Here is a 17,793-nt window from a genome sequence, read left to right on the forward strand (position 1 = left end):
TAATCAAAGTGGTGCGTTAACAAGCTTATAAGTTAAATTACAAAACTAATTAACTTTATTTTTATTATAATTCAACTATGTTCAATTATTCCATAAAAAAACTCTATTCCACTAAATTTAATTCGATATATTTTAATCTAATCAATTTAATTCGATGTACTTTAATCTAATTTAGTTTAGTTCAGCTTTAATATAACTTGGATCAATTAAGCTCCGGACTAGGCAACTGCAAGTACTTCCCCAAGGCCCCAAACTTTGAATTGGCGGCAGTAGTGACCGCAATACCACCAAGTCACCATACTTTTTCACTCAATAATCTTATTTTGTTCTTAAAAATTACATATATTCACTCAATAATTTACCATACAAACTCAATTCCCCCACTTACAAGAGTACCCACCACTGTACTATAATCTATAGTGGGATTTTTCAATAAATTAGGGTTCATATAATTTGTTCACTGTATGATGGGAATGGACGGAAATTTCGAGCAAATTCTACATGAAGGCAAGCTCTTTCGCGATGTTAATGCATTAATTGTTGCTCATCTTCGTGACAATAATCTCAATCAGGTATAACATTCTTTTTTAGCAATTGTAACTTCTAATTTTTCCATATCCTTATTATTTGTAATTATTTGATGATGCTATGTAGAATTCAAGATAAAGGGTTGTTTTTTATAGTAAATTTAGTGTATTTTTATACTAATATCTTTTTATGTTACCATTACATTACATGGGCATGCTTGGCTTTTGAAGCTATTGTTATACACTAGTAAATTTTGATGTTGCTTAATGTAATAAAAAGGGTTGCTAATGGTAATTTTTTTTATTTGGTACTTGGATTATAACTTTTTTCACTAGTTCTTTTTAGTGGGCAAGTTTTTGGGGGGTGAAATTTAGTTATGTGCTGTGTGATGATCAAATTTCTTGTTAATGTTAGGTTTATCTACTACTACTACTTGTAGTAATCATGTTGTTTTGCCAACACAGGCTGCTAGTGCTGTTGCTTCTGCAACTATGACCCCATTGAATGTTGAAGTGCCTTCGCATCGACTCCTTGATCTAGTCTCTAAGGTTTGTTTCCTAGAAATGGAGGGAAGAATGCCTCTGCAATACTTAGTTCTGTATAGTAGAAGTATCTCTTACGGATCATATGGTAGATGGTAATAAATGGTGGTATTGAATTTTGTCAAATGGAATCAGATATTCGGGATTAGGATTCCATTGCATGGTAATGAGTACGGGATTTTCCGTGCAAATTATACATGATTTTTTAAACATTAACGCCATTTAGTATCGCCTACCAAACAAGCTGTTAGGAGTATGTCCTGATTCTTAAGACTAGTTTTCTTCTAGTATTGCTCTAAGATGTTAACAGGGTCTTGCAGTGGAGAAAGGTGAACCTATTAAAGGGGTTTCTGCATCCACATTGTTTGATTCTGGTCCTTCTGTACCCGCAACTTATGGGGCAATCCCAGTTCCACAAACTGCTTCTATTGATTTCAGGCAAGTTATATTTTGTATAGCATTAAATTTGAAACTTTATACGAACAAAAATAAAGAAGGATAAGGAATGCTGTTTTTGGCCTGTTATTTTTCCCTTTTTCGTGTGATTTAGGGCAATCTGAAATATTTGGTAATGTCTATATAAAACCAGCGTTGCACCGGATCTGAAGGGCACATCTAAGAGTTTTCCAGAGCATGAGACAAGGCATGTGTCAGAGCATAAGGTAATGCTAGTTTGTGCTCTTTTTGCACTGTTTGGGATGTTACTCGGCACTGAGAGGATTCATATTTTGACTCTCTGGTTTATTTACAGAATGCTGCAAGATGTGCGAGATTTAGTCCTGATGGAAGATATGTAGCAACAGGAAGTACAGACACGTCCATTAAGCTCTTCGAGGTGTTTTCTGGATGCAGGATAGAGCTGTACTTTATCGCGTGTGCATATTTTGTTTACTGTGGTGAGCTTCTAAATAATTTTTTTATTGCAGGTTGCAAAAATAAAGCAAATGATGCTACCAGAGGTCAGGGATGGTCCGATTCGACCAGTCATTCGGACATTTTATGATCATATTCAAGTAATTTCCTTTGACTTTTTACAAAATTTTAACTAGGAGAGGAGTGGATATGAATTCTTAATCTGTGCTAGTAAGAAAGATAGTGATGGTATAGTGTCAGTTGTGGTATGTGTAATATGAATGTATCTAGTCTACAGTTCAGATGCGCTGGAAGCTACTAAATTCTTGAGGTGGTACTTAAAGACTGATTCAACCTTGATAATCTAAGTGGAATGAGGACAGAGACACTAATTTGCTGTTGGATTTGGAGACTCATAAGTTTAGGAATTTAGGAGATTAAGAACTTCACTTTCTATTTGTAATTTCCACTGTAACTATTGGCCATGCATCTTTAGGTTTTGTTAATACTTGGAGGAGATATGACTAAGTTTTAGGTTAACTTTTAGGGTGTCTTCTTTTCCTTAGGTAGAAAGATCCTAGATGCCTTTTCTTACTCTTACCTATTTCCGATTGCAGCCAATAAATGATCTGGATTTCCATCCACAGAATACTATATTAATTTCCGGCGCCAAAGACCACACAATAAAGTAAGGAACTGATATTTTTTGGTGGCCTGTTCAGCTGAATTTTTTCCCTTCAGGCTAATAAAAATGTTTGTGTGCATTTTATTTTTTTTTTGAAATTTGTCATTTTTCTGCAGCATAGTTCTTTATGAATATGAATTAGTCAGACTCAGAAATTACAATTATGCTTTTATCTTTCATCATTTACATCCTTTTATTAATGCGTTTTCCCAGGTTTTTTGATTTTTCTAAAACAACAGCAAAACGAGCCTTCAGAGTTATTCAGGTTCGGTTTGTGCTGTATTCTTGTTGAACTGTTTGATTAAAATAAAGGAGAATATAGGTATCATAGCCTTGACGTTGAGAATTTTGAAACTTGAAATTTTGCAGGATACTCACAATGTGCGTTCAGTATCATTCCATCCTTCTGGGGATTATCTTTTGGCTGGTAATATTCTTATTCTTTTTTTTCCTTGTCAATTTGGTACGTCATATGGCTGTTTGTCCTCATCAAATCCCTTTTACTGTCCTATTCAAGCTAGGACCCTAAAGTCCTTCCGCATAATTTATTACCAAGTCATTGATATGCACCCTTCTTTATTGTTTGCCCTGTAACTTTCTAAAGAGTTGTATTGAGTAGGTAGGTAGTTTTGTCTTTTGTGGGGTTGGAAAAGTAGAGAGAGGTTGTGGTAGCTTGTCAAACCTAAATAGGAATGGAGCTATAATCTAGCCTTTAGTTACAACCTAAAAAGAAACTTAGGGAAATCTTTTAGGGATGGAGGAAATGCATTTCTTTAATTTAGCAGTTGATGCCTTGATGCCTTAGAATGGAGAAGGAATTAAAAAACAAGGACTTTGAAATGGCTTTAATAATTATTACGTGGTACACGATACACCTATTCCATACAATTCATAGTAGCAGTCAACTTTGATACACGAGACACCTACTTCATTCATAGTAACAATTAACTTAGAATAAAGCTTCAATAATCATGAATACACGAGACACGTACTCCTTATATTCAATAGTAATTGTCAAACTGATTAAGTCCGCTTCAACTGATTTTCCTTAATTAATATGTTATTAGTTTTTGCAAGTGGACAATCAGTTAGTCTTTTGTTGCTGTTGGGCATGCTTTTTTTGGGGAGGGTTGCAAACACCTTTCTTATCTCAATACTCAAGTTGTTCAACCTGGACAGTCATTGTGACATGAGGTGTATCTTTCTTCTTAATCTTCTGGTAGATGCTTAAGAGAGTTTCCTTGAAAAAGATCATGATTATATCTGTTATATGGGCTCCATGATGCTGTATATGCAGCATATTGGGGATAATTGAGGTGCTTTATGAGGAGCATGATAACAATATTTAGGGGGGTTCGTTCCATATCATTGTAAATGAGAATCCCATCGGCATGGATTGGAAATACATCAGATTTTTAAAGTTTCATGGGTTTTAAATATATTACAAAAGGGAAGGTCGGGATCTCAATCCATAGGGGGTGGGTGATATGAGTTTCAAGGGGTTTCGGGGGCTGAGAAATCCGTGGGTCCATACTAAAGTTATTTCAACCAAACTGTCACATCCATTCCATTCCATTGCAAAACCTTCAACCAAACAGGGCAAACACCCTTAAATCTTAATACTTAGAATGTGAAAATTAATTATTGGACTAGTTTTATGAACCACAAATATACTCTGAGATTGTTACTAAAATGCTAGCGATAAGTTGATGACAATATTTGTCTCTGCTTCTTTCTATGTATTATAGTGTAGCGGTGTGTATAGATCTACTTGCAATTGTGTGTATTAGTCCATGGATATGACATGGAGAACAGAAAAAATTGGGAATAGATCTTCACTCTGTTTTCTTTTATTTAGTCTACATCCTTGACCCATAGATATTTTTCTTGTGGATTATGCTGTACCAACTACGATGCATGTTTCCTTTTATTTGGTTGTAAAAGGAATTGGAAATGGATCTTCACCCTTTTTCTTTTAGAAAAATTTGCAGGAAACTACCTTATAAAATGCACTTTTGCGATAAACTATCTAATAAGAACAATGAGGAAAATAATCTCTTTTGTGGCAAAAAGGTATTACTGGCCAGATTCCAGAGGGTTGACTTTGTTTTCCAGCATTGACCCACACGTGTCTAGCACTTGTTTTTATTTTATCCCTTTTTGCTCCATTTTCCTCTCTTTTTGGTGTGATTCTTCCTATCCCCTTCTTGAATTCAGCCCTTCTTTTTTATCGGACAGAAAATTGTATGTGATTCAGTATCAAATTTTGCCGCCGAAGATAGATATTGAGTGAAAATTGCCGCTTTTATCATACCCAGATAAAATATCATATTATCTAGATGCTATGGTTGATTGAAGAAAGGGATGGGGAAGAATTTTTGTAAAAACTAGAGAAAGTTGGAATAGCAGGGAGGTATGAGGAACAAAAAGGGGAAAAATACAGAGCCATCGCTCGAAAATAAAATCAACCCACCGAATTACGGCCATTGGTACTTTTTGCCACAAATTTTTTTTATAAGATAGTTTCATGCCTCGTTTTTTTATTAGGTAGTTTCTCGCAAAAAGTGTTTTAAAAGTTAGTTTCTCGCAAATTTTCCTTTCTTTCATTTATAACATTTTCGTCTCTTGATGTTCTTTGTTTGTTGCGGGAGGGGGGGGGGGTTGGGGAGCGTTTAAGAATTTTATAGACGCCAGTCTTGTGGCTTATGATGTACCATGCACATTTTGTAAAACAAAATGTAAACCCAGCACAGTTCACCTTCTTTTTTTCCAAAATAACTCTTTATGTGTCAAGGTAAACACCATTCACCCTATATGCTACTGCAAAAGTGCCCTTGGATGTGGAGTTTGAATCCACAGATGTGCTAGGCCTATCACTTTCAATTGTATGGCTTCATATGCCATTTATTTTAGAGATTCAGTCTATCGTTTTATGGGACTGAGTTGGTTCTGGTTATTAATGTGAACCCATTTCAATATATGTTAGGTTGGCTTTTTTGGATATGCAGCTGTTTGCTATTAGCTTCAGTTTTTAATTTGGCATCTTCTACTAGATCATTGATGCTTTAAAAAGAGATAAAAGCTTATGGTGTTTCTAGCTTATAATCATGCTGCAATAATTGTTCTATTGTGGGCCGTGGCGAATATTAATCTGTAACTACCCCCTGAGAAAGGAGAATGTTTGTTGCTTCTAAACTTCATATGACATAGTACTTGCTGAATTGGCTTTCTTCATTTAAATCAACATATTGCAGGGACGGATCATCCAATTCCGCATTTGTATGATATCAACACTTTCAAGTGTTACTTGCCAGCTGATACTGATGATATTGCTACTAATGCAGCCATAAATCAGGTATTCTTATCCCTCCTCATATGTGATTGCTTTTTCCATGTATATGATTTCAGGGATCATATGAACATTTATAATTTTTGCCAACCCTGGCCTATGTGATGATGTAGGTAAGGTATTCTTCCAATGGCGGCATGTATGTCACAGCATCGAAAGACGGAGCTGTTCGATTATGGGATGGTGTCAGTGCCAAGTGTGTGCGCCTCCTAGCAGGCGCACATGGAGTTGAGGCCACAAGCGCAACTTTCACCAAGGATCATAGGTACATATCATGGAGTCATTCTGAGCTTAATTTGTTGAATTTAGGAAGTTGAATTCGTTTTTGTCGCTTGTAAACCCTCCTTGCAGTTAAGGTAATTACTTCAGAAATTACCAGCTCTCGTAATGTGATGACTGTGACGCTTGGATGACAAAACCTGGTATCATTTGCAAGCTCTTGTTCATGATCGAACAATGTTCTTATAAACATTGCAACTTGCATCAGGATTAGAAAAAAAAAAAAACTTTGGCATGAAAATGTAGTTTTCAGGACTAGTCTCCTTTTTTGTGATATACGTTACACTATGTAATTCTGCTTGGCGTCCGATTATTTACAGGTTTGTACTCTCATGTGGCAAGGATTCCACTGTAAAACTTTGGGAGGTTGGCACTGGAAGATTAGTAAAGCAGTATGTAGGAGCTACACACACGCAATTGCGATGCCAGGTACTATCGTGTCTTGGCATTAATTGAAGGCCACTCACATGTTATTAATTCGAATGCTTTATAATTCGTATAAGGTCCCTAGGACCATCTACTTTCATTTCTACTTTATTAGTAGTAGAGCAAGGAATTCCGTACTTTTTTTATTCTTCTGGTAAGTGGTCACTTACCTACATTCCTCTGAAGTCATACTGTTGGTCTGGCCGCTCCTTAGTCCTTAATATGATCAACAAGAGTCTACCTATTTGGAGAACTGCTCTCCACTGAACATGTTAATCAATTTAGTGTGGGCTCCACACCAATTCCTCCCTGTTCAGTAGAGAACAAGTTCTCCATTTACTGTATGTCAATAAACTAAGGTAAGATACGAAAATAACTTGGTGATGGTCAGAAAACACAGTTCAAGAAAAAAAAAACACTAAACAATTGAAATACAACAACTTTTATATATACTCCTTCCATTGACATACACAAAATCTGTTGCCGCGGAATGGTATCATTGTTCCATCATCCTCAAAGTTAAAGGATTTAAATAAGATTGACTTAAATTGCTACCAAAATATTTGATTTGACTATTTGAGTGTCACTAATGGATTTGTTTCACGTGTAATTTAAGACCTTTTTCCCACCATCCGAAATATGCCAGTGACTATTATTTCCAAAGAGGAGTTAGCATACTTGAGGTTTGAGTAAAAGTAGAATTCATTTCCATCTCAAGTCAGTTTGTCTGCGGGAGAAGCTATATTATGCATCTTTCCAATAATCATCAAGGTTCATCCATCCTTCATATATAGTCGGTCCAAACAGAAGTTTCATCTGTAGATTCTTCCAATATGAATCTTTATACATCCGGTTTTCTTGATGCAACCATTATCTTTTACTGCAGGCTGTTTTTAGCTACACAGAGGAGTTCGTATTGTCCATAGATGAACCAAGGAATGAGGTCTGTTTGGCTTCTCAAACCATGAATCTTTTTTTTTCACACCTCTATTTTCAGCATATAACCAGCCTGCTGAATAACAGATTGTAGTCTGGGATGCACTAACTGCGGCAGAAATAACAAGACTTCGATCAAATCACGTTGGACCACCTCGGTGGATCGAACACTCACCTATAGAGGCCGCATTTGTTTCTTGTGGGGCCGATCGATCTGTAAGATTCTGGAAGGAGGTCCTCTAGCTTTTAGAAAATATAAAAATCGCTCCCTGACAATCAGGGATAGGTGATGTTCAGTTGATCATGCAATATGTGTTTTCATGATCCATTCTTTTGTTTCGTTAAGTGTTATATCGTCCCAAATAATGTATTTGTATGAAGTTAATTGTATTCCTTTTGTTACCTAGCTTTTTATGCTGTAATATCGAGTACTTCTATGTAACATAAACACATCGACGAACATAGAATTTTCATATTTTTTGAAAAGCACTTCCATCGGAAAATCAGCATAAAAGCAGTGATGATTGATGGTGTACCAAAGACGTCCAAATTGCAGTGAAGATCAATTTCAGGGTGAAATACTCCAAACCCTTTACATTTGAGCATATGAATATATGATACAATTTACTTAGAGATTCTATAATAGCTGGAGCATATCCATATTATCCCCGTTATGCAACTTTATAAATGTATAATGGTAAGACACAATAAATCATTATCATCTTAGGTAATATACCTCTCTCGGCCAATCCAACTAAGGAGAATTCCCTTGTAAGGAGGGGGGCGGGGGAAATTGGGGATCTTTCTTATAAGGGGTGAGAATTGAATTTTTGTCACAGGGGTAGAAAGAGGGCCTTACAACTATTAGGCCAACCTTGATTCTCAATCCAACTAGTATATGTATGTGTAATGAGATTACTAATTTTTGTAGAAAAAGTGTTTTTATTATTTGTCACCATATCGAATTTGGAGGCTGATCAATCCAACTTAGAAAGATAGATTGAAGTATGACACAATGACCATCGAGCCAATTCTATCTAAATGGCCTACACCCAAACAATAGAGAATCGATTTTTTTTTAATAGAAAAACAACCAAAGAGTAAAAATTTCCTTATCATTAGACTCTACAAGGAAATTAAAAAAGTAAAAATATCAAGTTTGTCAAAGAAATAATCAAATAGGATGAGAACCTTATTCGAACAAAAAGCATTTTAAACAAGGATAACATGTCATTTCTTCCACAATGGAAAGAAAGGCAACATGCACTAGTCTTGTACTCTTGTCAAGACCTCAAGGAAAACTTGTCAATTGGAGCTTAGGAAATACAATCACCGATAACAAACTCGGGTTCATTATTAAGCCTCAAATTGATTGTTCATCTTTTATAAATCATTTTAGGTTCATGAATAAGGACGTTCTAAGTATAACATCATGTATGGGCCAAACTTAATCAATGAGACAAAAAAAAGTTTAGGGAAGGAGATAGACACACAAATTTTGTAGCTGATTAACTTGATTTTTTATAATTCTTGAGAAGAAGTTGAGATAACTTTCTACATATCACTTATTGTTATTTGTGACTTGAAATCTTGTAAAAATGGTATAAGGTTGACTTTGGATGCACATATATCTCAATATATAAAAGTTTTTTATGTGACTCAAATCAGTGTTGATAGCTTGTTCCAAGAGCTTTCCAACGACATGTCATAAGCCCAATTCCGCTAAGAAACGAGAAAGTTATGGTTGTTTTAAGAAGAACTCACGAAACTGAAATTTTGTCTCGGCGACGCATTTTTACGGGTTTTTATATTGTTATTAGCCCTAATTTTTTAAGCCGTCATTAGAGTTATACTAGAAGATTTGACCATTGATATAATTCATTACTTATATTCTAGAAATACAAATTTACAAGAATCTAGAATGCATGATAATGCTTTGCTTGGTATTTAAGGGGGAGGAATGAAAGGTGGTAACTTTTGCTTTGGATGTGATTCTTGAAGAAATTGCAAGGTTGTGGGGAACGAACTAGGTGGGAAACACCAGTTACAAGTGAGACAATCCCTAACTCCATCCATCTTCAAACTCAACTTTGATGGCTCCGTTTGTGGTTCTGCTGTTGCTGCGGGTATTATAATTCGCAATCGCCATGGTTCTCTTATTCAAGCTAAAGCTCTGAATCTAGGTCATTTCTCAGCCCTCCTTGCGGAAGCCTTAGCTTTACATCAAGGCCTCATCTTAGCCTCCCAGCTAGATATTCGAGAAATAATTGTGAAAGGCGACAACTTGCAAGTAATCAATGCTATCAAGAATCTCTTGTCGGTCCCATGGAAAATAGCCAACAGTATTGAAGACTCGAAGCTTCTACTCTCCAAGTTTACCTCGTTTCAAGTTCGTCATGTTTTCAGGAAAGCAAATCGAGCAGCTGACCGAATTGCAAATGTTGGTCATTTAATTAGCTCTAGTTTTGAAATTTCGGATTGTAATAATTCTTTCTTTTCTTCTATTCTTGTATCTGACGCATTAGGCATCCCCCTCGAGAGGAGGGCAGCCTAATGTTTTTTACCTTGCAAAAAAATAATAATTAAAACAAGTATAATGATACTTTATAGAAATATATATTAATAAGAAGATGTCAAAAATTATATAATTGGACTTGAAAAAAATAGTGGAAGAACTACGTAATAATGAAGTGAATATTTTGCAATGTTGGGAGCGTCATTGTCCTAGTGTTGTAACACCTTATGTACTTATGGACACCTTGTCCCTTTGATTAATGCACTTATCTTTCTCCTAAAAAAATGAAGTGATTAGTTTTTTCCTTTTCGTCCTTTCTTAATCTCCGAAGGAAAAATTAAGAGATATTCTATATGGTGCTCCTTTATTTTTGACTAGTCTATATGATACCGTACCTTTCAGAATTAAAATTTCAACATGATACCCCTACTATTGACATTTCTACATGGTACCACCAAATTTAATCTCTTGTCATTTTAACCACCCACCAATGCTCACCCACCATCCTGACATTCACTATTGCCAATTGCCACCACCTAGACCGGCCACATTTCCTCTTCACGTCTTTTTACTTATTTTGATGGTACTATATACTACCTCTATTTTTTTAGTTGACTCGTTTTCCTTAGGCACACATGTCAATGCACTATTTTAAACCTTTATATCTCTAATTATCAATAAGAAAAAATTACAAAAAGTTGATATTATGAAAATATACATTGAGAAGAATCTAACAAAATCTCACATGACTATATTTTCCTTAAGTACAAATAACAAAAGACAGTCAAAGCTACACATCTGAATAGTGTCAAAAGTCAAAACGGATCGTTTAAAAAAAAGGAGGAATTAAGAGCAACAACAATGGCAAACTACAACCACTTGTAGCTTTGTGTACCACATCGGATTTCCAAACTATAATATTCTCAAGCTATAAAACCTCTTGATAGGCTGTCGTACACCCGTGAAATATAATTCCTGTAAAACCTTCTAACAATGTAGTAGGGTCGAATCCACAGAGAGATGGTCGTTTTAATCTAGCTTCTAATATATGGAGCAACTAAACAAGATCATGAATAATTGAATTAAAGTTCTAAACTAATCAAACTAAAAAAATCAAACTAAAAAGATCTAGGGAAATGGTTCACCATGTTTATACTTATAAACTATCAAAATATCATCACAATTCAATTAATCAGATATCTAGAGCACAAGTTAATCCTTGGTCAGGCATTAACGCTCTCAAATCAACATATGCTAGTACGCTCACTCAACATAATCAGATTTGCTAATTGTAGGTAAGCCTCTAAAGAGTACTATCTCTCGATCTATGACTCTATATTAGCAATATTTAATCAGACAATTGATCAGATTGCAAGATTAACAATAAAACACTAATCAATTAGAGAAATCAATAACTAATCAAACCACGAATAAATATCAATTAATAATCATATCATATAAACATGGATTCTCAAACCCTAGAAATAAAACTACTCTATCATGAAATAAATAATGAAATCTAAAACTATAAAAGAAAACATAATTAAAGAAATCAACAAAAGAAACTAATAAAATTCATGAATTAATGAAGAAGAATAAAAACTAGGGTTTACAACTAAAACTAGAGAGAAAAAGATATGAGAGAAAACTAAAACTAAACCTAAAAAATAACGTGAGAGGGAGAGGAGAGAGAAAGAATGAAATATCTAAATAATATTCACCTAATATGACTAGAAAAGTAATTTACAAGATAAGGAAAGTCTTAATTAAATCATTAATAGGCGGGTTAGTGATCCGCGCGTACTCGTGGCAGATATTGCAGCAGAAACAGTGCAATCTTCCGAAAGGCATAACTTTTTAACTAAAAGTCTCTCGGGACGTGTCACCTATCGTTGGAAAGCTCTTCAAGTCTAGTTTCCAAATCTGCTGGAATTACTCGATTTTAAGGAGCACATCAAAAGTTATGATCAAAGAGTAGATGTGACTCTTTTTCACATTTCTTCTAATGATTTTCCGCTTCGTTTTTGCTCAAACTCGTACTATGACCATATCCATACGATCCTTATGCATTGTAACTCCTTTCCAAGTGCTCATAATCCTCAAGCTTAGCTAACTATACTCCAAATACGTCATCAATGCCTGAAATTCATCAAAAACAAGAAAACGTACCGAATAGGAGTAGAAAAGTATAACTTACGAATATATATAATGCAATAATGAACCTAAATATGAAACTAAATGCTCTAAAATGCAACCTAATTGCACCTAAAAACTATATATAAAAATGACTTATCACCTCTCCCATTGAAAAACTACAACCACTTGTAGTTTGTGTAGGTCCCACGTATCATCACCATATCAATACTTATTAACTAGCCTTTTGTGCACGCGATGCGTGCGATGATATTTTTATGCCTAATACTAAGTAGTAAACAAACTGAAAATGCAAGTTAGTATTTAAGTTCACCTTCATTTTGTGAATAAGATTCTTTCATGTTCTTTTTATGTTGTTCTTCATTTTTGTGATTTTGAATAGTTTTTTGTTTCTCAAGTCTTATATGCGCATGTTCTTTTATAATCAGTATGACGTTCTTTACTAAATATCGCCATGTTCTTTTTTTTTGGTTTTATTCATTTTTGTAATTTATAATAGTTTTTGATATGGATTTCAGTAATTTCTCCATGATCCCAAAATTGTAACCGAAAAGTTAAGACAATTTCAATTTTTTTTCCTTGTCTAACTTCTAAATTCTGATTTCACAAATTGATATTTAAAATTTTTTATTTCTCCTTTTCTAAATGTTCACACTTTGAGTTTCAATTATATTTGAAATGAAATTTTAAAATTTTCATACACAATTTAATTTTGCATGAAATGGTCATTTTAATTTTTCTTTTTTTCTAATTTCAACACTTTGAGTTTCAATTATATTTAAAATGAAATTTTAAGTTTTTTATACACAATCTGATTTCGCATGAAATAGTCATTTTTTATTTTTCTCCTTTTCTAAATTTTAACACTTTGAGTTTCAATTATAGATGAAATGAAATTTTAAATTTTTCATACACAATCTGATTTTGCAAATTAATGTTTTTTTTTCTGAAAAAATGGATTTTTGCAAAAGTTGTTCGCAAAAAAGTTTGATATTGTTTTGTTTTTCAAAATTTATTTCTGAACATGGATATTTTGCAAAAGTTTTGGGCAAAAATTTATATTGGAATTTTTTAAAAAAGAACTAAATTTGTACTTTTTCATCAGTGTCATTAATGAATCAAATTTCATACACAATTTTTTTTTCATATTTTATATGAAAATGAATCAAATTTAAGTCTAATTATATAAAAGCCCTTTTCAACTAATTTCTGTTATCTCCATTTTTTCAACTACATAACAGTCGACTAATGTGAAATAACTTTGAAGATTAAAAGAATTATGTACCTGTTTGAAAGTTCGCAAATCGCCGATGGACAATGTGTGATATCACTGTCAAAATCTTATGTTTTTCTTTGATTTGTGTTTATAGGTAATTTTTGTGAGTATGTAATTGTGAATGGTTATTGAGAATAATGATTTGTAAGTGAATTTTGTGAATGTTTTTGTATGTATTGACGTCCTAATATATTAGTTTTAGTTTGTAAGTTAATTTTTAGTTTTTGTAAAGTTTCCTGATCATTTGAGTGATTTTTGTGATTTTTACAACGTGATTTTCTCAAATCTATGAGTGATTTGTAAAGTTTCCTCATATAAGTGAACTCTGAGTGATTGTTGAAATTAATTTTCGGTGGCTTTGTTTGACCCTCATTTTGGTATTAAGATTCCTTTTGTAATTTAGAAAGGGAAGGGGCGCAAAATAGTCAGTTCAAAAGAGGACACTGTTGCTCCCCCTTCCCTTATGTAATAGAGATATACAATTACAGTCATAATTTGTTATTAACTTGTAAAAATAATAGATTGTAGAAATAAATGACTTTTATTTCAAATTTTAAATAGCTCATTTTTAAAAAAAATTAAAATAACAAATATTGACTATATGGATCTTAAGAATAATAATCCATTTGTGGGTATATTTTTCTGAAGGAAATAATATATGAGAAAAAGAGATTATAGAAATTTTGTGGGTATACATTTTTACGACATTGTTACTCCTATTCATAGACTAATATTTGAAAAAAAAAGAGTTGCATATACTGTAGCATAACATTACCGTTGCAAATTACTCTACATCTCAAATTATTCTACAACTCCATATTACCGTTGCAAGTCTCCTTTTATAAAAAAAAAGTGAAATGGAAAGTAAAATGTGAAAGTGAAAAGTGAAAGTGGAGCCCACAAAGAATAAACAAAGCAAGTAGCTTTGTGGAGCTACTTGGTTTCCCAAAGCAACAAACTTCCTTTCACTCCAACAACAAAGCTACTAGCTCCAACTATATGTAAATTGCAAGTTGGGACTTAATCTATGCCGCTGGAGCTACTTTAATACTCCATCCGTTTCAAAATATAAGTCGTTTAAGGTTTTTGCACATAGATTAATAATTTAGTTAATTTTAGTTAGTTTCGCATGGGTAATAAGAATTAACATTAAATATTATATTGATAATACAAAATAACCTATAAGTTTATCTTGATAATATAAAATAGCATTTAATCTTACATTGGTATTGTAGAATGCCTTATATTTTGAAACAAATTATTTTAGCTAAAATGCCTTATAATTTGAAACAGAGGGAGTAGTTAACATCATTATTAATAATATGGTCAAAGGTTGCGAAAAGGAGGTGAGTGGGTGTGGTTGATGGGATAGTAATAGTGAGGACTCATAGAATTGATAACGAGTTATTAAGAAGGTAGGAGAACGTATTAGACTTTCAAGAGGCACCATATAGAAAAGGAAATAATTTAGTAGTACCATCTAAAATATTTAAACATGTGAGGGTAGTATACTACACAAAAAATAACAAACAGAGGGAAGCCTAAGCCATATATAATTACTCAAAACTAATTGAATACATTTTTTTTGGTTACAAAGAAACTGGCAAACTAAAAACTGATCCAATACTGCAATCCCAAATTCACAAATTATAGATAAGTAGGACATTTACAATACGAGACTTTATCAATAAAAATAGTTAACATCCCTAATTTAAAGAACTCATTTGCTATACACCGCCCTATTATATTTTATTAACGCCCTGTATTTATACTGTAATCCCCCACATTTTTAAAGGATTTTCATAAATATATTAAGTTATTTATGTAATTATATTAAATCCAAATGAGTTTGGAAAATGATTTGACTTTTAAAAGGGTTGACTATTTTAAAAGTCAACTAAAAATATTTTTTTAAGCTTAATAAAGTTTGTAAAATTTTAATTTAGCGTGTTTTAAATAAGAGTTTAATTATTAAAAGTATATTTGAAAAGAAACTTAATGGAATCGAAAGCCCAAAAGAAATAAAAAGGGAAAAGGATAATTTGATGACTAAAGTCCTAAAAGCCCATCTTGTTAGTCATCAAAGTTTTAATTATTGAAATTCTTTTCCTAAGCCCAATAGGATTAGCCTATTTAAATATCCTAAAACCCAATTTTTGCCCTACACTTATTTTCTCTCTCCTCACTTGCACGTGATTCGAGTTCTCTCCCCTCACTCGACATTTTCTCTCTCCTCTTCCTCTTGAGCGTGATTCATTTTTCTCTCAAAAATTGTTTCTTCTTTGCTAAGTAACGTTTCTTGTTGAACAAGAAACGTCACAAACATATTTTTGAAGCCGAAAACAGTGCTGCCGCTGGTTCCTTGCTGCTGTTCAGTCCGGCGCCCTCTTCCTCCTCTTATTTTGGTTGTTTTCTTTACTTCTCCTTTAAGATTCCATTAAAGTTCTAATTTTTATTGTTATTTTATTATTATTTGCATGATTTCGATTTGAGTTATTATTTTATTATGAAATATATATTTTTCGGATCATATGTATAAAAGAAAAATTTCAGATTTATTATTTTTAGTTTTAATCATGAAAGATGTGATTTTTAGGGTTTTAAATCACTAGAAATCGTATATTTAGAGTATGAATATGAATTTTGATTGGAATACGATTTTTATATTCATTTAAAATATTTTCAGAAGGTTTAGAAAATTTTATAGTTGCTGGAAATTCAGAAAGTTAATATTTTAAGGTTTTTAATGGTTTTTAATCACTAGAATAGTTTATCTATACTAGGGATTAAAAATAATGAGAGTTTAAATTATAAAAACGATTTTTAAAGAAGTTTAAAAGGGTTTGGGACGTTTTAAAGTTGCTGTTTTTTTTAGTTACAAGTATTTACTGATTTTTGGTTGTTTTAGGCGGAGAATTCACTGTAGGGGACTTTTAGTGCTTAAAAGTGGCCTACCGTTACGTTTATACAGGTACGTACATAGTCTACGTGCTAAATGGTTAGAAACATGCTCTAGGGATGTTTTAATTTGTAGTATCATGTATAGGACCTTGTGTAGTTCATATATATGATTTACTGAGATGGCTTTACATGTTATTTGCTTGTATGCTACATGTAAACTAAGAATATGTTAAGTATGACTTGTTTGTATGGAAGTTTGATGCAAGCAACTAAGTTTAGTTTGGTATTAATTCGTGAGTGAATTAATGTAAGTAAATTGGAATATGATTCTTTGAGTTTATTATTTATCTTATAAGAACCAGGATCTTATTTGGTAATTTGAGTTATACCTATATAAAGGTACAGTTTACTGTTGGCTAGGTTCAACAGGCAAGTTAGTAAAGAAAAAGAAGTTAAAAGAGTCTTGATGCTAAGTTGTGAACACTTATTAATTCTAAGATTAAAAAGGAGTTTTGTGATGTTATGTGATTATAGTTGTGAGTATTATGTGCTTGGTTGGTGTCAACACAAGTATAAAATGAATGCAACGTAAAGTGAAACGAGAATAGGTTATAGACTTTAGACTGGTGCACGTCTAGAGTTGGACACTAAGGGTTGGAGTACATAGTCCGCCGTGATATGTATTCTGAGGTTGGATTGATCACCATTCCTCTTTAGTTAAAGGTTCCTCGATATCGAGGTCATTCTGGTTTACGGAGTCATGACCGTATTTCCTATTTCAGAAGCAACTCGTCCCAATAACTATTCCATTTAAAGAAGAAATAAAAGTTAGAGTCTAGTTCAGTAAGAGTCATCTGCAGTTGTTATGTTATTATTATTTTATTCTACAATGTGTTGTAGTATCATGTTTAGGATTATTTTTGTCTGATATGTAGTACTCAGCTTTGCTGATTACGTGCTTGTTTGTGTTTGTGATCATGGCTTTGCCTATTGATCCTGTGGTGATCCTTCGGGGGAGCAGAGTCAAGAAAGCATTGACATTACAGGTTCGAAGATGCATACCATTGGGGAATCTGGAATGGAGAGGCTTTTGTGACATATAGTATTTAAGTTGTTTCTAGGAATTTATATTTTCAGACTTTAGCTTTAAGTTGGTGGTTTCAGTTCAAACATTGTTTGACTCTTATTTCATAAGTTTAATAAAGTTGTTTGTTTTAGTAAGTTTTCCGCTGCAAAATTCTGAGTAAGCCGAAACGTTATCACACGGGCGATAATGCCTGGGTAATTCTCTAAGTTTTATATTATAAGTATTTTCTAGAAAGAGAGGATTATCGGGGTGTTACATATACT

At 33.2% G+C, this 17,793-nt stretch overlaps 1 protein-coding gene across 1 annotated transcript; it reads left to right on the plus strand.

Annotated features, from left to right (window-relative positions):
* The first annotated feature begins 215 nt into the window (after nt 1-215).
* Nucleotides 216-8,147, plus strand: LOC104907925 (cleavage stimulation factor subunit 50). Its single transcript, XM_010696955.4, has 14 exons — nt 216-572; nt 993-1,076; nt 1,381-1,508; nt 1,660-1,732; nt 1,822-1,905; nt 1,997-2,083; nt 2,540-2,610; nt 2,821-2,872; nt 2,977-3,034; nt 5,862-5,962; nt 6,070-6,221; nt 6,556-6,664; nt 7,548-7,604; nt 7,685-8,147. The coding sequence occupies exons 1-14, from the start codon at nt 465-467 to the stop codon at nt 7,838-7,840; spliced, it is 1,320 nt and encodes a 439-aa protein (XP_010695257.1). The 5' UTR covers nt 216-464; the 3' UTR covers nt 7,841-8,147.
* The last annotated feature ends 9,646 nt before the right edge of the window (nt 8,148-17,793 follow it).

This window comes from Beta vulgaris, chromosome 5, assembly GCF_026745355.1.
Source record: "Beta vulgaris subsp. vulgaris cultivar EL10 chromosome 5, EL10.2, whole genome shotgun sequence".
Classification (NCBI taxonomy): Eukaryota; Viridiplantae; Streptophyta; class Magnoliopsida; order Caryophyllales; family Amaranthaceae; genus Beta; species Beta vulgaris.